Genomic DNA, 22,713 nt, shown 5'->3' on the forward strand with positions numbered 1-22,713 from the left:
ACTTAATGAGATTGCTATTCTATGCTGTAGAGTCTGATATTAAATAAAATTTTTGCAATTCCAGCTACTGTAACGATCCACAGAGTAACGATACTCTATAGTATCTCTTGCATCTTCATATATTCACAATTTTATATTCTTTAATAAACTCAGTTCAATGTACTCGCTTATAAGACATTGCTTAATATTAATATTTTACGTGGATACATATAATTAGAAGACTCACTATTATAAATAGAATACACTATCTCATACTACATCATTTTGTGTGTATTACTTAAAAATCATGGTAAAGAGATGATAAACAGAGATTATTCAGAAGCTAACTTAAAGTATTTGTTAATAAATTTTTTTTTCATTTATAATTTTATCTTTCTAGTTACAGTTGTTGCCTACTGGACAAACGATTGTTCATGTCGTGTACAAACGCTTGTAAATGTGGTTACTAGTAACCGCAAGGTAGACGCGACCTTCATAAAAGAATTTCAATTTGAATTTATGTGCATTTAAATTTTGTGTTGTCATATAAACGAACATGAAGTGCTCCACAGATTATTGCGAACTGTGTTAAAATTTAAGATTTCAAAATACTAAAAATCACAGGACCATTTGATCGTTGACAAAAGGCTGAAGAATTTTATAACCATCTTCGAAATGTGAAAAATGGTGGTAATTGCGGCTGGAGTAGGAATGGTGTGTCTGGCTCGTATTGTTTTTTTTTTGGAACTGCTTGCACGGAATGGCGATGAAATGAAATAATCTGAGGAATTACGTTTGCTTTCAAATAAATCGTCAGGCGAGGGATTAATGTTAATCCGAGATGATGGACGTGCACTAATCCGAGGCGTACTGTATCGATTTGAATTGCCCGTCAAAGCAGTTTTAATCGTTGAATATTTCTGTACATATTCTATTCCTTTATCCCTCATCCTTTAATCTTTAAAGGGGTAGTTAAGGGAATTTATTGCAACTAATGGATTTCACCAGTATGTTTGAATTTTTAAGGTTATTTTACCACACTGTTGAAGTAACTACCATCTTTTTAGTCATAAAGAGTTATACATAAAAAAGTTATGGCTGCTTAACGCTACCACAACTGATCAAACGGTTTCACATTTTTTATCTTATAATTATTCAAATTACAATGATGCGTCCATTAGAAATTATTCCATAAATTTCTTCGTTCAAGCACATATTGTTGTAAAAATTGCGAGAGGTCTAAATAAATTCAGCCTTTAATTTTTTCTGAAACACCGTATAGCAGTCAGATTTTGTGCTCGGTCCGGTTAGTGTTAAATTCCAAGAGTTCTGCATGGGTGATTCTTTTCAAAGTCACCGGGTATGGCGACGCGGTATGTTTTCCCACGGCCACGTGCGCGACTGCATCCACCATAGACATCCACCATGGACAAATCAAGAGCGACGGGAAGTCATCCCTCGTGAGTGTCGCGCGCATTCCTTTTCGCGAACGAATAAATGTTCCCGGCTGTATCCTCGTAAATGTCGTGTAACGGGCTAAAATTACCAACGCTCAGGGTTGTCAAGTACCGTGTATCTTTTCTGCAAAGGCATATCGGTCGCATCCGGTGATAATAATTGAGCTACCATTTCGACTCACAGACGTCCGTCGACGGCCACCATGTCCTGTTCCGTTTAGCTGATTGAACGGATTCGCTATTGTTCGGAATGAGTCATTTCTGGACGGTATTCATCCATGCAAATGAACAATGGGTGATCAAATTGTTACAGTCACTGACATAAATTGACGAGTTTGCGTTAAAATCAGTTTCGAATGGAAGTCTAGCTCCACTGAATTCTTATTACATACTAGACTGCGGATCTTAATGCAAATTAAAAATTGTCTGCACTAATTACGAGAAGCAGCGTTTCAATAAAAGTATACATATCTTTTTAATTGTTTTAATAAATAAGTTGAAAGTACCGTAACAGTACTCGTTGTTTCTTCCAATGTTGTTTGACATTACAGTATTTTTTAATTAATAGTACATACGAACACTCTGCTAATAGTGATAGTGATACTTTCTAATTATATCTTCATTAATATTTTTAGCGAATGAAAGTGGCCCATAAAGTTGCGAAACGACAAATAAATTAAATGTAATGAACAGTATTGAATAGAAAACATTTTCTTGTCACTTCTTAAGAATTATGTCCTATGGAAGAATATAGTAGACTTAAAACTTTTATTCATTATTCATTGTATATAAGAGAAAGTTTAAATTTCCTTTCAAATTCAGTAAGTTTCTTATTCGTGTTGAATTTGGACTTTCCACACACCATTCCACGGATATGAAATTAAAACTACATTTGAAAGTAAGTTTAAAAATGTATCTTTTTCTACTATGTGAGTCATATCTGAACGACACAATTATTTTATCAAATTTTTAAATCACCGTTTATTGCACTCTATTAAGCAAACCAAAGTTTGTTAGCATCTGTAAGGGGCAAAAGCGGTACAAAAATTATTCCTGTAACAAATACTGCATTTTCTATTTTTATATTGTCACATATGTCGTTCAACGTGTTATGGAAAACCATATTTCTCTTATTAATTCAGAGTTGCTCAACATGCCCATTAGCGGGCAAGGGCGCCCGCCGATGCCCGTGGGCACAGCTACGGGCAAGTGACAGCAGAGTGGGGGTAGGCCGTAGCACAACAATAGCTGGCCACGTAGCTGTGACAATGCGTGCGACAAATACATGCAGCCTTGCCCGCAGGGGCGTGGCTTCGCGACCGCCGTTCTGTGCAGTGTCGCCAGATCAAGACTTGTGCCCCCACTCTAATTTCCCCTTCTACTGCACTATTCACCACGTACTGTCGTACATACTCCGGTACTGGCAGAGAGAGGGTAACTTTTTCCCCTCGATTCGTGCTCCCTCCCCTCATCTGGCGACACTGGTTCAGAGTATGCCATTAAGTGTACGTATGTGATAATAGCAAACCAATTGAGCCCTAATTGAAGGTTTCGTTTTGCGATATTTTACCAACTCGTCGACACCATAAACGCACAAACTCCACAGTCCAGTGATCAGTATACAACACAGAACCTGTCTCTCACCGTCACACACGGTGCTCACAGTATTACGTGTCCGAACGCGTAGTTTGTTATCTCTTATCCGACGTGCTACAATCGTTTACGCGGTTTCGTAACCTAAATAATTGTCAATGACGTCGTCGGAGAAAGAGGTGGTTCGCGGTTTCGATGAAACGAAAGTGGAATTCGAACGCGGTTCATTGGCATCGACCGTTGACATTGTTCCGACTCCGGATGCCGGATGTATGGGAATAGTACGTGCTCAGTTGTCACGGGGAAATCGTGACCATGGCTCGGCGTCTCGTCAATGTTTCTTGCTCTTTGGCTTCGTTATACATATTTATAGTCTCATTGTCCCATTCATGCAGACGGCAGAATCATAAAACATAGCCGAACGCGCATATTTGCGGTATGCGCTGTCTAGACGGATGATTTTTGGCATTCAGGCATTTAAATGCGATGATTAATTGATCCCCTGTGCCGGGAACGAATAATTATACATGTGTTGCCGGTTTACTGTGATTTCTTTTCGAATATGCAGCAGGCACAGATTATACAAACGCAACTGAAGATAACGCTTGTATTTTAAAGATTATTACTAGACTGCGGATCTTTATGCAATATAAGATTTTTCTGCATCTATTACAAAGTATTGGAATCAGATAAAAATTTGTTCTCTCCTTTAATGATTCTAATAAGTTGACATTGTAATGACCAAGTGATCTTCCAGCCAATTTTTTTTTAATCTTTCTGCAATAAAACTGAAAATTTAACTCAAAGTTATGCAGCAATTTGGAATTTAATTTACTGCCAGCGACATAGCTTCATCTCTTATCGTTTTGGACTTAGAAAAAATCTGAAAAAATTCTGAAGCACTTATCATAGTCTCCAATTCGACATACAAGTGTTTAACCTTTTTTTGCAACAAAGGTAAAAATGCGACGAAAAGTTATGAAGAAATGTGGCACAAAGTTGATAATTTTTATTTCAATTCTTCAGGCTCGGTGTTCAATCCAATAGAATCATTTTAAACTATTGTATCGGTGTAAACAATATCCGAAAGTTTCACTTGGCGATTGTGCAAACCACATTTTATAATTTGATCTCATGTTGTGGAACGAAGAGGATGCTACATGCAATTTGAAGTTCATTCAAATGTTCAATTATTTCGAAAATTAAGTTAGCAAATCTGCGTTCTATATGCTAATCCAGGAATAAATTCCTAAACGCCTCCCATGGAAATTTCGACTGCGGAGGAGTTATGGAGGTTTCGTGTTATCCCGAACTGAGCGAGCAAAGTTTAACTGATTCTCCAGAACCGACTATGGCTATAGTGGTTGCAACGTGATAAACCTGCGGTAATCGACCACATGTGTCCGTACTTTGCGAACGGTGTCCGGTTACAGAGGACGTCTTGGTCAAGCTATGAATAATAATCCTGTACATGTGATGTCTCTAGGTGTTGTATACTGAGCGGATTATTATCCAAGAATTCGCTCTCAGTTCATCTCAAAGTCATAAAAAAAATATCATCGACGACGATCTCCCATTTATTTTACAAATACACGAATGAAATCGAAATATTTTAAATTTCAAGATGCATTTACATGTTCGAAATTACCTCACAATGATCAACGAACTCGAAGCGATACGATAAAGCAATTACGGTTGACCATTTTCCTTATCCCGTCAAAACGAAGAATAATTGCCGCGTAAAATCGCGCGCAACGAGATATCTCGTTTTTCTCTGCCTTAGTTTTATACGAACACGATATGCGACATGAAATTCAATGTCGCGGAGCTGACTCGAGGCTGTTATCTTTGATATCGCGGCGTCATTCGATCTCGAGAAATAATCACGACGTCGAATTCTCGGGATGCTTTCTTCGTCGAGACCAAGTTCAGGTAGCTCGTCCCATTAAGCTAATCGTTTCGCGTATCCACTAATTAGATTTCAGACATGCTTCCTGCCGGCGGAATGCCAGCGATGAACGACGAATCGTCTTGTTGCTAGGAAAATGAAATGGAGAGTTTGAACGCGTGGAAGAAAATCTTAGAACGCTGAACCCGAATATATGAAAGAATTATGGAAATACTAACGATTCTATGAGCCTTAACGAGACTTCCTTTTGTTCTACACGTTCGAAGACGTATTAATGATGTCGGCTCGCGAACCCGTTGACACGGAGCGCTGCAATTCGCGAAATTAGTGCGGTCCCGGGCGTCTGACACTTCATTAACCGGAAAATATGACGCATTTAGTTAGACGGTGAAATTTACGTTCCGCGGTCGTTGCAATCGGCGGCAGTCCTTGATCCTTCAACAGACTCAACAAACGAGGTCGCTCGCAGTGATTCACTGCGTTCAATTCGTCCGGTGCATTCTTCGAAATGATAAACAATGCTTTAGGAACGAAGATGTCTCTGAAAAATTACGCTGCTCGACGTCGCAGACGATATTTGCCAGCGTTGTCCAGTTCACAATTTCTCCGTGCGATTATTGACCACTTCGAAGATTCAATATTAATGGATGAAATTCGCGAAAGTTCGTCGAGCAACAATTCGTTCAGCTGTCGGGTGATCGATAGGAAATCGACGAGACCTTTACTTTCCCGGCGATCATGCCAGTCATAGATTGTTCTGAATTATTATATTCTTCGTATCCGATGAATTTTTAATGTTACAGGTAGGACAGTTTCATTAATAAGCAAAGATGGACATAAATAATCGTGTTTCCTTATAACTTTGTCGTGGTGGACACTTTGTCGAATCATGCAGGAGTTGTCTTGCAAACAACAAAGTATTTTGGTGATCACTAATTTTAAGAATTGTATTATAATTATATGAAACTATGTGTAGTGTTTCATTATTGAGAAATTAAACAGTATTAATTTCAAAATAGTGTACCTCTTTGCTGTTTTTAAGCTAATACGCTCCAGGCTACTTCTGTTACTATTTCCAGACATACATTTACCATATAAAAAGGAAAATTTAAATTTATACAAAACCGGAGCTTTCAGTATAAAATGTTGTTCATTAAACAATATAATACTTTTGTAATGGCTTTATTTGCGGCGTCAGCGACAACCGTCGAAACTATTTGTACATAGAAAAATGAAATTCGCGAAAGTGATTTTATGCGTGTTCCCGATTCATTCGAAATGTCCAACGATCGATAAAATTCTTTTAGCCGCTTTCACCGCGAAGATCGACGAGACGCTGCGATTTTCTTGCGATTGAGAAAATCGTCTTGGCGAGTCGTACTTGTAACCTAGCCACCCACTTGCATGCCTTCGCAAGACGCAGCTTGGTAATTAGTGCGCGTGACCGGCCGAGATTGGTCACAAGCGCGGCTTTGTTTGAGGTTCGCTCGATTAAGGGGAAATCGCGGATTTAACGCGTCCGTTTCAACTTACGGTGCTTCGTTAACGTCGAAGAATGGCCAGGTGTTGTAAATACTTCACAGGGAACGGTGCATCGGGAGTAGGTTAGTTTGGTTTGGTTCAAGGTGAGCCGATCGCAGGTGACGTTTATGGCGAGATGAAAACGTTACGTGCTTGCGCAATGATCGCCGTTCTATCATATTTGGCGAAATGGCGGTCGGTTGCGAAATTTGCGATCTTTGGAAAATTGAGACTTTGTTGTTTTTAAAACACGCACGATTTTGTTGTGGCACTGTATTTAACATGTGCTGCCAGTGCTGCGCGTGAGAAAATAATTTAACGAGCGTTTAGGTTTAAATTGATATTAAATAGCTAAATGATATTTAATTATTTTTAGTTTTAATATATTGCAATATATAACAATGTTATTTTTTGGAATTTAGAAACGTTTCTTGCCAAATTCTTTTATTCTGCTGGAACTCTGTAATTTAGAATTTAGAATTTAGAATTTAGAATTTTTGTAATTTAGAAAATATTGTATCTATTAAGACTAGAATTCGTAAATATTATAATTTTAATTATAAGCAATAGCTGCATAGCTTAACTATAAAGGTGGTTAATGACGTAGTTGTTAATTGGATTTGTCGATTGTATATGCTATTAAATGCAGTTATTTCTCTTGAATTTACGAAGTTTGCAATTAGGTATATTTATATCATAAAATTATAGTCTATTTGCAATTTTATTATCCTCCTGCTTTCTCCAATATGATTCTACTACAGTAATTATTATATTTATGGAATATAATAATACGAATTATAATTGTATAGGAGAATATTATGTGTTTATAGAATGAAGAAATTTAAATACAAAATCATGCATTTACTAGCATTCACCAAGCAAATAGCATTTTATATAATCTCAGTTGTTTCAATTGTTGAAGGAAATGCCTCAAAAGAATTATATAAAGTCATTTGCATAAAATTCTAACTCCTACAATTTTTCAATAAATTTGTTTTTAAAATGTGTTATTTCCAGAAAAAAACAGTGATTGATCTTTGATTTACAGAGTAATCCGAACCTTGTCAAATCTTCTCTAATGCCGAGCTACATACTTTCACTATTATAATTAACGACCATATGAAATTACAACTAGATTACGAATCTTCATGCAAATTCCCAACTTCGCTAGCCATTTTCTAAAAATCAGACGGAGGAAAAAATATATTTTGCTGTCCTGGGAAGTTCCCGACAGAAATAAAAGAAAAGTGCTATTAATTTTCCTAAGACACATTGGTTCTTGTGCAAATTTGAAGATGCCCTAAATGCATAAAGATCCACAATCTGATTATAACATTTTCGTACCAGTTCACGGTCTCAATGCAACGCACAGAGTTTCTCGAATGCGGTCTCGATCGAGGAACTTTTTCGGGCAGAAGAAGACAGGAATTCTCGATAGAAAAGTCAATAAATTCGATTGAAAATCAGGTACAATTCTATGCAAATCGTATGCAAATAGCGGCGCGCTAGGTAACAGAAAATCTTCTCAGGATCGTAGCGCAGGAAAGCATAACGAGGAATTCGTTCGCCAGTGACGTTTGAAAATTTATCGGAATTCGCACGTTGGTGTACGGCGGAAAGTGTGGCGGTGCGTTCAACCTGTTGTGAAATTCGCTGTGACTGTGACCGCTCGCAGGATACGTCGCGCGACGCACTGCGCTCTCAAATCGAGAGTTAGAACTGCGCTGAATCATTATAGTGTCTATTTGAAATGCTCAACCTCTGAGCTGTGTAGCTCAATTTTTTAACTCGTTCACGAACAGTAAAAATTTCAGTGAGCTGCAAAAATAGACAGGCAATTTTTCTTGAAACTAGTTGTACTATCCGAAATCTGATTAGAAATAAACAATAATAATAAGTTAACTGTCATTAGTAATGACAAATTAAATGTATACTAATTACAAAAACAAATTTCAATTTGAAATGTATATTAAGTAAAAAAACTTAAGTTTGTATAAAATTAAATGAATAAAAATTGGCTTTAAAATTTGAATGCTATAGCATTCACGTCATTTTGCATCACTATGAGAATTAATGCTATAGCATTTGCGTCCGCGAACGTGTTAAAGGGGTCTGAACCATTTTAAAACCTTTTATTAATCACACCTTAGTTTCCTAGTTATTTTTTTTTTCCTTTATTCCGTATTTGGCTCAAAATAATCGAAAATGTCTGCAAATCATGAATTTAGTTTTCACAAAAATTTTGGTGCAGATAGCATGTAGACATGTAATTTCATTTTATAATAAGTATACTCGTCGTACACAGTTAACACGTTCGCTTATATTTTTTGTAAAAATGTTTTAGTAAATGCAATATACTTTCTTTATGATTTAGCAGAGGATGGATGGATTCTCTGAATCTTATGTACCGTGTACTACGACTTTATACAGTTGTATGTGTGTATAAAATTAATTGAACTATCTGCAAGTAAAGTGCGAGATTGTGGACGTCACATATGTGCGACAGTGGTAGCGAGCGAGTCGAGAAGTTAAAAAAAGCATTATTATGGATGTCCAAAAGTAGATTAATAATTAGACTGCAAATTTCATGCATTTATGACCGAAATAAATAACTATATCTTAAAACAGTAGAAATATTACAAGAATTCAAGAGTATTAATGTGCTACTTTCAATTTGCAAAAATACTAAAGAACAAAAGACACTACTAAGTGGCTTCTATTTCTTTGCAACAGATGCAGAACATTTGCATAAGAATCCACGGCTAATGAGCGATGACATCTGGCATAATGAAGATTGATTTAATTTGCCCTTAAATTAATTTTGTTTAACTCGTTTCTGTGTATAAATCGCAACTCTTGAACTGTTAAAACGACGTTGTGGACCACTGCGCGACGTGTCGCTACTAGCAGACGGGAAAACGTCAACTAACTGTGTTACGCCGGCTGTCTCGAGACGAATCTGCCAGATGCTTCTCGTCATTATCTCAAAGGGAATCGTTTACCCGTATCACTTTCTCGTTTCGCGTGAAACCAGTTGGGGAACGCGTCTCCACCGGCCCGACTTTATTAAACAACAGATGCGCGATAAAACACTGTTATTTCGGTCTTTCCGACTCGCATCATTTCGTGGAAATTACACTTTTTCAATTTGGTGGTCCGTTCTGTGCGAAGGTATTGCGAGAAATTTATTATGCTCTGTCATTTTAACTTTAATATTGGTTAGAAAAATTCAATGGATTTTTATACCTTTCGATAAATTTGGAGAGATATCAACTGATCGGGTTAAACATTTTATTTGAGGATTGTATAAAAGTTGTCTCAAAATTTCGTTTCGTTTTATGTATTCATATTACAATATTTATTCAATGTTATATTTGAACGTACTTTCGTTTCGTTTTGTGTATTCATATTACAATATTTATTCAATGTTATATTTGAACGTACTTTCGTTTCGTTTTATGTATTCATATTACAATATTTATTCAATGTTATATTTGAACGTACTTTCGTTTCTTTTTATGTATTCATATTACAATATTTATTCAATGTTATATTTGAACATACTTAAACATTTTATATAATTAATATTTTTAATAATATCTTAGTTAAATCAAAGTACTTTAGTAGAAGTCCGGAAGCCATAAGCAGCAATAAATAATTTTCTGACTTTTTTTTAATAAAGAAAGTAACAATTTCTCGACATACGCGTGCTGTTGGATAGGAATCGACTAGCGCATCCGATGATAACTAACCAACTCTACTTCTCAAAAACTATTATTCTAAAAAACTATCAACAGAAAAACTGTTATTCGTTTTTTTAACACGTATGTTAATAACCGGGTACCCACTTTCAAATTTTTTTTTAAACTTCTTTAATATTTTTATCGACAAACAGCAAAGTTATTGTAGATTTTTATGTTCTTGAATGATCACAGATTAATTTATACCTGAGGCGTAAAAATCTGCGATGAGACTATAGAATGGAAGATCATTGAATATTGTAGAAAATGTTGATTATTGACATATGGGTTAATATTGCAAATAGAATCACCTCGTGCCCGTTTGTGCCAACCGTCCTGAGACATCCTATATATTATTATCAAGAACAATGTCTTCTATACCTAATTGTGTATAATTAATAAGAACTATCTTTTCATTATTGAAAAATTAGCAAATTAACATTGTGAATATGTCATTTACGTAGATAATTGACATGGAACTCTTATCAGAAAAATTCTAACGTACAATCAATTGTTCTATTTCACAAGAACAATTTATAAAGAAGTTCTTAAGGTCAACAATTCTTTCCACACGAAGTAAGAACAAACATTCTTCCTAACGAAACACATAAGTTCAAAGAGAATTTTTTCAAAACGTAAGATAAATATTTATTTCGATTCCTGGATTATTGGGATAGTAGTTTTTTTCAGAACTTTCGGGACTAAAATGACCAACAATATGCGAACCAACATCCGCACGCCGTCAGACAAACACAAATTCGCATAGTTTCCACGAACGTTCCTTACGTTTCAGTGTCGGGCACAGCTGATCGCGTTTGCGGGAATCAAAGCAGTCTCTGATAGGCCGCGATACGCTTTGTTATTACGAGCGTAGTCGGCGATTCGACGGGCAGCCGAGTCTAATGCCGCTTGCGGGCGAAATCGTAGCCACCGCTTGGGCTCCCTCGATACTTCGCGTCGAGCTTCCTCGCAAGCAGCATCGTTCCTTGCCTGTGACCGCGCTCCGTGGCCCGCGCGATCTCGAGATTCCTCCCTTCGGTCCGCGATCTAACCGGGATAGCCTAAATAAGACCACGAAGCCCGTTCGGATTCCGCGACTTCCGGAGCGGTCAAATTGCTCGCCAGGCCGCCGCGCGGGCCCGATCCGCTCGACGTCGTCGCCGGACGCCTCGAAACTCCGATTTTTCGTTTGGTTGTTTTGCGAGTTGAACCGATACCGCGCAGTGATATCGCCTAGACATTGATCCTGAAATGGAACTGTGAACGGTACCGTGGTGTTTCTGTGAACGACCAGTCGGAACGATGATTTATCACAAGCCAACCGTCCCGCGGTTTCGCATCGCCGAGCGTGTTAGCGTGTCGCCGCCCAGCAATCGGCCGATTTATACCAAACAGAACAGCACGTGCAGCCTCAGGAGCGCCGGGTCCACGCCACCATGTGTCAATCGGTATACTAACAGATGCTTCTCCTAGTTTTTATTACCCCCTGTGCTCGCTCTTTCGAGATTCAGTGAAAACACCGGCCGAAGATGGTTCTCGAGTGGCAGGGTTCTTATGGTTGTCGATTTCGCTTGAATTTTCAGAGGATTTTGTGGACGTTGCTTCAAGTCTTTTCTTAAATCTACAAGCTTCTTTGGTGAATATTTGTCCGCGTGTACATTTTATTTTCCGGCAGACTGTCAATGAATTCTCGAAAGACTGTGCTACACTTAGAAAAAGCGAATTCTCTGCACTCGACTGCGACCCATTGCAATTAATGCAGTCATTACACCATCATGGCACCATTAAAAATTACTACACTATAATTCAAAACCATTTCTGCATCACTAAATGCATCTGTGTCTAATACATTGCTGTGCGTTCAAGTGTGGCACGAGGAAATACAAAGTGAAAAACCGTCATGTGAGCCGCTCATTTTCCAAATCGATTAACTCCATAATTTCAAACGTATAGATAATCGATGAAACAGTGTGTGTTCATGTTTGAAAGTTCTTTCGATGTTTGTTGTTCAGTGCATTTCACGCCAATCATGTGTTTTGACAGAAATATGTAAGAGAACATGAAATGTCGATCGATTTAGCCTCATACGTAGACTGTGGATTTTTATGTAAAATAAACATTGTTTGTACCAATTGCAAGATACTACGTAGACATCTATATTTTGCTTAGTAATTTTAGCGAGATGAAAATAATACAGGGAGTTTCAAATTCTTTAAATGTTTTTATGATTCTGCATTTGACCATTTTTGTCGTACGCAGATTTCGGATTTCATGTGTTTATGGCAATACAGAGAAGACGAAACAGAAAATAGAAATGGTACTACAAGACTATGAGAATATAGGCACATTATTTTCAAACGATTGAAACGATTAAAAGGAGAGAAATCAATCTCTATTTAGCTTTCTTCTGGGATTAAAATAGCCCCGAGTGCAAAGGGTTAAGAATTTTCTTCTAAACAGCGATCTCAAAAGAAATTGTTGGACTATGTTACTCAAGATAACACGTTGGTTTACGAACGCTGTTGCTATCGCTACTTAAAAGTTGATTAAAATGTCCTCGACTGTTAATCTTTGCTTTTTAAAAGTCTGCTTAGTCGATTTTGGTAGATAAGTTCTTAATAATGTGATTGTGGTATACTCGTTGACTGTGGATTTAATGTATCTGTAAAATGTTTCATATTGAATAGCTGTATAAAATTCCTGTCAAGCTCTAACGAGTTTCTCTTATGAAATTCTTCTTCGATTTCCATTTCGATATATCGGTCTACAAAAATTTCTAATATAAATATCCTGCATTGACATTGTAGAAATACTATTGTTGCTCATTTTATGTACCTACAACATTTCTAGCTGAACCATACGCGCGGTTAATTTATTGTTGTTCAGGGAATCTGAATTTAGAAATGCTAGAAAGTACCAGTCAAAATATACTTCTGTTTGCTTTTACACTTCGAAAGTTCCGAATAAAAAGTTGATTGTTATGAGTACACATTACCTGATAGGAAACACATTATGGTAGCTGTGCGTAGCTTCAGTCGTGTTTACAGAGACGAGCATGATGTTATACTTTTTCTAGTGGGCTAAAAGCAAGATTTCAAATTTTACAAATCGCTGGTCATTTTTAAAGTATTCAATGCACTGGAATAAATCCAAAACAATTCTATTTATATTCTGAATTAGAAATTCTTAAGTATTTCTTATAAAAAATTAGACAAATGTGAGAAATATTTTTGAATTTAATGTCATCAACCTTAGAAATTTTTAAATACAATTCCATAAGTTTAAGTATAAAAATAATGGACGTATAAATTCTCTTATTACTAGACTGTGGATTTTCAAACAGAATAAAAATTGTATTAATTGCAAAATGCAGGAGCTAGATTAAGTATGGAAGCTGTATAAATCCTCTGAACACTAGACTACGAGTGAAACAAAAATTGTATTAATAGTTGCAGAATCTAAACGTTCATTTCTTTGTTTAGTAACTTTATAGAGTTGAAAAAAATACATTAGTCTAGTAAAATTCTCCAAAAATTTCTACTGTTTTGCATTTTATCTATTCATTAATGTCACAAATGTATAAAATCCTCAATCTACTTATTATACTTATAAATATGATCGTAACATTGATCAATAATAACGACTTTCGTTCAGATTTTTACTTTTCGGTATTTTGATTGATAGATCCTTTGCTTCTATCCTCTCTAAAATCTTTTTTAGAAGCGAACGTATCTCACAACACGATCAGTGTCATTCATTTGAATCACGTCACCGAATTATGAGCCGCTTCCGCTTCCAGTTCCTGTCAGGCGATCCACACGCGTTCTAATTTCCAGGTGTGACCGGGGCTCGCGAAAACGTATCGAATGTATCAAAGGTGTTTTCAGTTTTCCGCGCGAGAACACTGTTACGAGGAATGTTGCACGGTGTCGTGACGTCGCAACGTTTTGTATAACGGAACGCAACCTCGGAAATCGAGCGCCTAGCTTGTTAGAAACCGTTCGACACTAACTTTGAAAATGTTTGTAAATCATGCGACAGGTTCGTTCACGTGGCTGCCAAAAAAAAAAAGAAAAGAAAGGCACGCGGTAACGTGTCGTTTCTCTTTGTAACGTTATTTTGTAAACACGCGAATTTTTTTTCGGAGCTGCGAAAATATTTCTGCGTAATACTCCGGACAAGTCTGAGCACAGCGGAAGTTATTTGGTTCAACAATTCCGTGTACAACGGTGTGCAAAAACAGATTTTTGTTTATCGTGGAATTATTTTTGCTGCCATTTCAACATTTTTTTCGGAAGACTAGTGTAGTCAATGCAGGGTACTGAGAAAATTATTTGAACTCTCAATAATCCATTTTGATTTAATCAAAATTATGGTAAAGTACTCATGCGTAGGCCATGGATTTTGGATGTGTTTATGTATAAACGTTTTTAAAAATGGCTAATATAAAAGTTTTCATTAAATTTAATTTCTTTGTATGAGCTGTTCGCAAGATCAATTAACGACAGTCTCTTTTTTCAGAAACTATTAGATTAGTGCTTAAGATTTAACATTTAGAATAAATTTCTTTAGTAATTAGGCTTACCACCACCAAATTATAAAAGTTGAAAGAACATTTAATAATGAACGTGTTAGTTTTACAAATTTTCTCTATTTTTATGTCGCGAAGTTAGTCGATTTAGCAAATGAGTGACTCATATAATTTTCTACAGAATTATTGACACATGAATTGAAATTTTGGTTTACTATAGTTTTCCTGTTGTATGTTAGGGAAATGTGGCGGTATAGCCGTCATTCTGAGTGAAGACGTTAAGAAGTTAGACAGATGAAAAAATGTTATTCCTCTGCAAAATGTAAAGCACTTGAATTTTCGTTATACCGTTGACGCAGCAGAATTCGCGAGGATTTCGCATAATCCATAAGTAAATTCACAGGTTTAAAATGCAAGCAACGTTGAGAGATTAGAGTGTTTGTCAGGGACGGAACAGAAAGACTGCATCCGTTCTGCGGGAATAAAGGATGCGAGATACCTTCTTTCCATAAATCACGTCTTGCTTGAATAATGACTAGTGTCTCGGTTGACCTTTCTAACCCCGTCGCCCCTTGTTGGCGATATTCTAAAGGAAATCTCGATTGCTGTTGACCCTCTAAACGTTTGCCAACGTGGGAATAACGATAGTCTTCGACGCCAAATAACTACTTCAAATTTAAGTCAAATAATACGTGGCTCGGTTTAATCGAATTGATTGATATTTAGCCAAACGCGCGCGGCCAATTGCGTGTAATAGTCGATAATTCAAAGAAATCCGTGGACATGATTGATGGATTTTTCTGCTGTTCTCCCAATTAATCTTCTACTTTTTCTTTGTGATTGCAGTATTAAACAACCTTTGGGGAGCAAAGGACCCTCGCCTGTTCATATGAGCACACCTGTTCGGTCTGGTATCCAGTCGCCGAAACCTACGATCAATGGATCCGATTCAGTATTGTGAGTTCATTTGAAATACAATACCTCGAGAAGAGTTGCGGAGATTTTTGAAAAAGAGCTTCACAGAGTGTCGCGAACTACAGAATTCCTCGCATTGTGTCATGCTGGAGCAATATTTGAATATTCTTTTGAATCGTCGTTTCTTCTTTCTGTTATTCATTCCTCGATTCAAAGTCGAGGACGATGAATTGATGAGTGAATCGTTTTGTTTGAAATTCTTTTCTAGACACAGTGGCGTATTTTCGATGGGTCTACTTTATTTGGTGGTGTATTTTTTAGTAAAATAAAGTCTTTGATAAAGAATTTTTGATATTAGGAAGAGATGTTCAGAGATGGAAGTATCAGTGGATTCCCATTCACAACAATCCATTCGTATAATAAATTATTCTTTTAATAGCATTAACACGTTCACAGTACAAGTATCTAAGCTCGAACACATGGAAAGACAATATCTTTTTTAAGTTACCGAATGTAGATTAGGTTGTGTTGTTCTACGAAGAGGCTTTAAGTTAATTTTATTTGCATTGTTGTATTAAAGAATGTATGATGTATTAAGTTTTTATTCTGAATTTTTATAACTCGTGTATGGATCATGTTGACGTGTTAAATTTGAGGAAACGAAATGAATGTGTTTTTAAATTGTTGTTCCATCATTTCAGGCGGCAAAACTCAGGATTAAACGTAACCTACGATACCAGAACGCAGGAGAGCCACTACGACGTCGTCAAGCCGATAAAGGTAAGTCAATAAAATGCGACACTGATTAATCTGCACATTAATGTACACGAACAAGTTCAGCCACCCTCGCTCACTTCAGGCGAACGCGATAAAGGTAGAATTAATTTACTCACTCTGCAAACAGAGATATGCAATCCATGTTGATCGTTCGATATAATTTTGTAGCAGACTTTGAAGAGCGATGAAGGAAATACCAATCTCTACGTAAAATAATTATTGTACGTTATCACCGAAAGGCTAGGATTTTTATTTCTAAAGATTCTGGTTGCTTGCTAAAAACTAGTTCAAAGTTGTTCACACACATCTTCTAATTATAATCCTGAAACGCTTAAAAAATATAACGTTTTGTTTCGTCCATCTTGGTTCAATTGAAATTCAAGAAATACGAATCTTGAAAATGTGTTTTATAAGAAGCAAACAGAAATTGATTCACCAAAAAGCACGTCATTTGAAGATAAAAAAATGGCATTTTGACCGGCCTCGACTTAACGGTGAGAAATCGATGAAGCGATTACAGCAATCGATTTAGCAGCTTCGAGCATCATCGATCACATCGTACAAACACTTGGAAAACGTTTCAAAATTTTACAATCTTATTCATGGGACGAATAAAAACATAGTTCGTTGTACATTCGTGGCGGCATTCTTAGTCAGTGAACCGTCGTTCCCAAGCCTTCCTTTATATATAATGATAATCGCGAAAACATTGAATTAATATCGAACTTTCTATCTCCGGCTGTTTCTAAAACAGCTCGCACAACCCGTGACCCGTTTACAGTCAAAAGGGGTAATGGAGAAACTGGCTTAGGCCAACAATTTTCACTAATCGTAGCAAACGTTGCGCGCACAACTGCTCATAATCGATTTCCATTCTATTTGTCCGTCTTTTCTCTCTCTCTCTCTCTCTTTCCGTTGAACATGAACCAGTAATTCCGACATGTACAGATATATATATATATATATATATATATATATATATATATATATATAAATAATGTGTCGCCGAGGGCGTAATTACAATTCACGAAAAGACAGCCACCGGTTTATCGAGCGTTCAATTTATGCGTGCTCATTTGCATAAGCGACCCGTTCGATTTCGCACGCCGTTCAGGGCTGTAAATTAATTCCTAAACACCGGGCGAAAGCGACCATAGTCGATCCGAAGTTCGGGAAATGATTTCCGTGACCCAGAAACACCGTTGCCGGGGGTTTTTTTTTTCTTTCTGTAGATCGACGCCGGCTTCAATTCCCGTAATCGTCGTTCGGTTAATCGGGCAATTGCCAATTAAACGGTTTAATCGAGGCAATTAGCAGTTGATCGCATAACTCCTTCCCTCGCTCCTCGTCCCTCTCGCTTCTCTTGTCTTCGGTCGACTGTGTCGAATCCTTTTCCGGAAAGGTGATGTAATCGGCGCATTAAAACCACCGCGACACTTCGATGGGCATTTGCCGTGCGACGCAACGTTTCCGTTGTCGACGATCTGGATGGGCGATCCGTTGTCTCGGCGACCGATTTGCATTTGAATAATCTTCCGCGTCGTCCGTGACCATCACTGCTCCAGAGATCGACATAACTTCCAACAGAATTTCTCGAATTGTTGCCACTTGTCGAAGTTTTTGAGCAAATTTTGTTATATCGTTGTGTAATTATCGTAGCAATCGATTTCGATGCTTCGTTGCCTCGACGTCCGATATATTTTTTTTTATAATTGAATCAGGTTCTGTGTCGACTGTAATTGCTGGTTAAGACGAGAGATCAACGAAACTTCAATGAAAATGTCTGGAATAGAAATCTACATCGTTGTACAACTATCGCAGCTATCAATCGAAATCTGGATAGACGCTGTTTCATCGTCTCGACGTCCGATCGTTTTGCATTTGAATAATGTTTTGCGTCGTTCGTGACCTCATGCTCGAGACGAGAGATCAACAAAATCTCTAACATTTTTGCTGCGAGCGATTGCAGTTTCTCGGGAAACAAAATTCAATGCATCGTTGTGTCATCATCGCTGCAATCAATCGAAATATGGATAAATGCTGCTCTTTCGTCTCTCGGCGGTCAATGATTTTGCATTAGAATAATGTTTTGTGTCGTCTATGATCGTAACTGCTCGATACGTCAATAAAATTTCAAAGAGACTTTTTTCTAGACGTGTTTAAGGGAAAAAATTCATTATATTGTCGTGTAATTATCGCAGCAATCAGTCGAGACGTGGCTGCTGTGTCGTTTCGACGGTCGATAATTTTGCATTTGAATAATGTTTGCGTCGTCTGTGACCAGAACTGGCTGAAAGATCAACAATAGTTCGAAGTGAATCTCGAGAATTTATTGCTACGAGTGATCGAAGTTTCTCGGGAAATGAAATTCATTGCATCGTTGTGTAATTATTGCAGCAATAATCGCGAGTGAATCTATTCCGATTACGTCATTTCGTATATAAAGCGGATGTACCTCTCTCGTATTCAGGGAAACTCCACATTTTGCTCTTTGCTTGTTTCGAAACCTCGTGTGCACTATTTTCTATTTCTTTCCATAGAAATTAGAATTTTTGTGCTTTGATTTAATGCTGCATTTATGGATTTCTGGAATTCTGGATCAGCGAATACTTTCTAAAGACTGAATTCTTGAAATTTCTCGCTTGGAATCTTTTGCAAAATACAGTACAAATATTTTTCATTTAACTTACACTAGGTTTACGGAGCACTAAAAGTGGCCAGGTTGGATTATATTATAAAAATATCAAGAATATATTCAGCCAGATTTTTAGCAGCATTTACCATAATATATGTTCCAAAGAATAAATGGGTTAAATAAATTTCCTATGAATGCATTTTTGCAATCACAATAATTATAAATTAAAGAATGTAGAATCCATCATTTTGAGGGTCTCGTAAACCTAGTGTTAAGCATCACGTTAGATTTTTAATACAAGAAATGCAATGAAATATACAGGTTGATGAAGTTTAATAAATTCTTTGCAGTTCAATTCTTAAATATAGAAAATGATATTCTTTTGGACACGTTGACTGTGTGACCAATACTCGTAAAAGTTGCAACAAATCATGATAATTCATTTAATAATACAAAAATAGAAAAGTCAAAATTTATTATAGCAATTCCATTCGTAATCTTCTTACAGATTGTAATAAAAATCATTTTCAAGTTTGATAGAAATCATGTCAGTCATATATGACTGACACTGAAGTCAAAGTATTACCTTCAATAAGTAATACCTTAAAATTTTATTTTGTTTAAAGATCCATAGTCTAATTATGAATACACGGCAGATTTTATGCATTTATGACAAAAATAAATAGATAAAACCGTAAAAACCACCGTAAAAAAGTCTGGAAAATTTAAGAAATTTGTGAGGGCAATTACGGGCAATTATCAGTTATACCAACATAAACAATTTAATAAAATTGAACTAATTACAATATGCCTTTCTTCTAGATATGTTCATTCATCTCTTATTCCTTAATTTCATTCACACAACGTACACATGCAGACGTTCCGCAGCTACATTCTTACAACTGTTACATTATAATAATTTTATAAAATGATTAAGAAATAAATTCCAATTATACCTACTTCTTGCAAGTGATACAGAAAATGTTTATTTTGTACAACGATTCAGTTAATTCTGTATGCGTTATACTAAACTATGTACCATCAATACTGTGACATGCTGTATATATTTTATATGACAGTAAACGCACAGTAGACATATAAAGAATTGTTTAAGAAATCTATATATTTACTACCAAAAAATATACATATATACAAATATACATGTATTGTTTATACAATTTATTATTCACGTTAGACGAATATGTCTATGTATGTTTACTGTACACCAGGAAGTAAGCATACATTCGAAGAAGAAACAGAAATATTAGGTTGTTGCATACGAAATGTCCGATTCATAACAGCAACTCCAAACAAAAATAACTTACTCTAAATAAAACTTATTGCTTAAGGTAAACACCATTGCGATCAACATATCCTGTCAACAAATAACAAGTTTTCCGATTATACTACAGTAAAAATTGAACTATTTGGTCATTCTTGGTACGCTCATTTACAACGATATTTTGACCGAACATCACACTCGACTGACGTCGATACTTTTATTTTCCCATTGGTACCTAAAGATTGCAAAATGATCACATTGATTGATATTGAAGTAAACTGTATTTGAAATTAAAGATGGATATATACATAGAATCTGGAGATGAAGCTTAAAAGATTAGCTTGAGATCTTCAAGTAATATATAGTAAATCTGTAGATTAGGATAGTATTTCTCAATTAAAACGCTTCGTAACATATGCATTCTGAAATCGTTACATGTGCAACAACCTAACACTTTCGTCCTGTACTTGAATGTTCTCGTCCGTTGATCGGAGTAGCTTTCCACAACAGACGATTAATCATTCTAGAAACGCCATCCGCGATACGAACAGTACTCGATTACGCAACGATCATTTCATGGAACTGCAGAGCGTCAGCTGGTAGACCAGGTGTCCACTGAAAAGCGCCTAGGTGCGACTCCGAATCGATTCCATGGCCCCGTACGTGATCGACGCGATCGCCAACAAACGGACAGCGGTGTTCTGTCTTCGGAGGTGCTAATGAGTCAATGGGTCACGGCCTGCTTTGTCCCTTTCCAGTTTCGTGGACGAACTAGTTCATCGATCCATATAAGATTCGCTTTTGAGCACAGAAGTGTTGCAACCACTCGTAGACGTCGCGCACTTCGGATTCAGTGGATTCTGTGTGTCGTAGGTGTGACATGATAGCTCCGGAAGGTTTCTCGAAATTTCTGGTACGCACCCTTCGTCCGTTCGAAGAACTAATCCAGTGAATTTACCTAATGGATCGTCAAGATAAAATTTTGTTGACCGAGACTGAGACAATGGGTGACTAGGATTCGCGTGAACCATCGCGCTGCACTTTAATTTCATTAGAGTAATTGTCGCTGATGCATTTTCACGCTTCGTAGGTTCTCCTATTGTCTTGTGGCAGAATCGTCTAGTGGATTAAATGTCACGAAAATTTTGTTGTCAGAGACTGAGACAATAGGTGGCTAGGATTCGCCTGAAACATCATGTTGCATTTCATTAGAGAAATATCACTGAGCAATTTCTAAGCTTTGTCGGTTTTGCAATTGTTTTGCAGCGAACTCGTACAGTGCATCAAGTGCCATGATATCTTATAGTACGTTTTTATCGCTTCGGTATTGTTAGAGAAATATCATTTATACACTGCGCATTTTTCTGTGAAATAAAACTTGTCTGCGTCGATTTCAAGAGACTAGAGTTAAACGGTAATTCATGTTGTCTCTTAATAATTTGAACAAACTTCAACTATTTCGTAATTTATCATTTCTGTCTTAAATAAATAGCGGGTTTTATGCATTTGTGACAAAAATGAGCGGGTGTAATTAAAAACGGCAAAAACATTAGAAGAATTTAAAAATACGGTTATATAATTTTCAATCTATTAACCATATTGAGGAAAAAAATAAATTTCTATTTCACTCCAGTTTGTTGCAATTCATGTAAAAAATGTTTATTTTGCATGAACATCCGCTGTCCAATCACAAATGCGTAAAACCCGCAATCTAGTCATTAGTGAACTTTTACCGCTGAACCATCCTCGTTCATTGTTACACGTTTGTATTAATTAAACCTGCTTGGTCTTCGCTTTTTATCTAAAGCTTTCATCGTTGTTATCTAAAGCTTTTCTTACATTTATCTTTCAATTTATCGTTTTAACAAAAGACACACACAATATGAAATGGAAGTGTGTTTCATTCACACGCACACAAATAGAGAATATATTTCAATATTTCGATTTTTAGGGCATTTTTATGATCATCACAATCGACTCAGAAAATTTCTGTTTGACATGAATTTTCGGAAAACCCAGTGACCATCGTTTGTTAAGATTGTCTAATTGAATTTGAGATTTTCTCGAAAGATCGAGGCAGTTTTATGACAGCGATGTTCGATACCACTCGTTTATTGCGAATCAACCGCCCTCGCAAGGCCCGTGCGCCCACACTCGAAATTCTAATGATCATTGCTGACTGACCGTCGTCGGATTATGTTGCGCGATGACGCAGTTCGAGGATGCAAATCGTTGCGCACACGCGCGCCGATGCGCGTTTGTCTCACACAATTAGAAGATGCCTCATAACGCAAACGAAAATGGCGGTTCCGTGTGGGCTGCCGCGGTTTTCCGAGATTTTTGTCGCGCTGCATAGTTGGCGACATCTCCGTGA

At 36.8% G+C, this 22,713-nt stretch overlaps 1 protein-coding gene across 4 annotated transcripts in view; it reads left to right on the plus strand.

Annotated features, from left to right (window-relative positions):
* LOC143357258 (WD repeat-containing protein 47) overlaps window positions 1-22,713 on the plus strand; it is a 151,020-nt gene that overhangs the window by 62,798 nt on the left and 65,509 nt on the right. For all 4 annotated transcript variants that reach the window (XM_076793614.1, XM_076793611.1, XM_076793613.1 and 1 more), the window contains exons 5-6: window positions 15,577-15,687; window positions 16,347-16,425. In XM_076793614.1, coding sequence (XP_076649729.1) covers window positions 15,577-15,687; window positions 16,347-16,425 — 190 coding nt within the window. The remainder of the gene's footprint in view (window positions 1-15,576; window positions 15,688-16,346; window positions 16,426-22,713) is intronic.

Source organism: Halictus rubicundus, chromosome 9 (genome assembly GCF_050948215.1).
Source record: "Halictus rubicundus isolate RS-2024b chromosome 9, iyHalRubi1_principal, whole genome shotgun sequence".
NCBI classification, from domain to species: domain Eukaryota; kingdom Metazoa; phylum Arthropoda; class Insecta; order Hymenoptera; family Halictidae; genus Halictus; species Halictus rubicundus.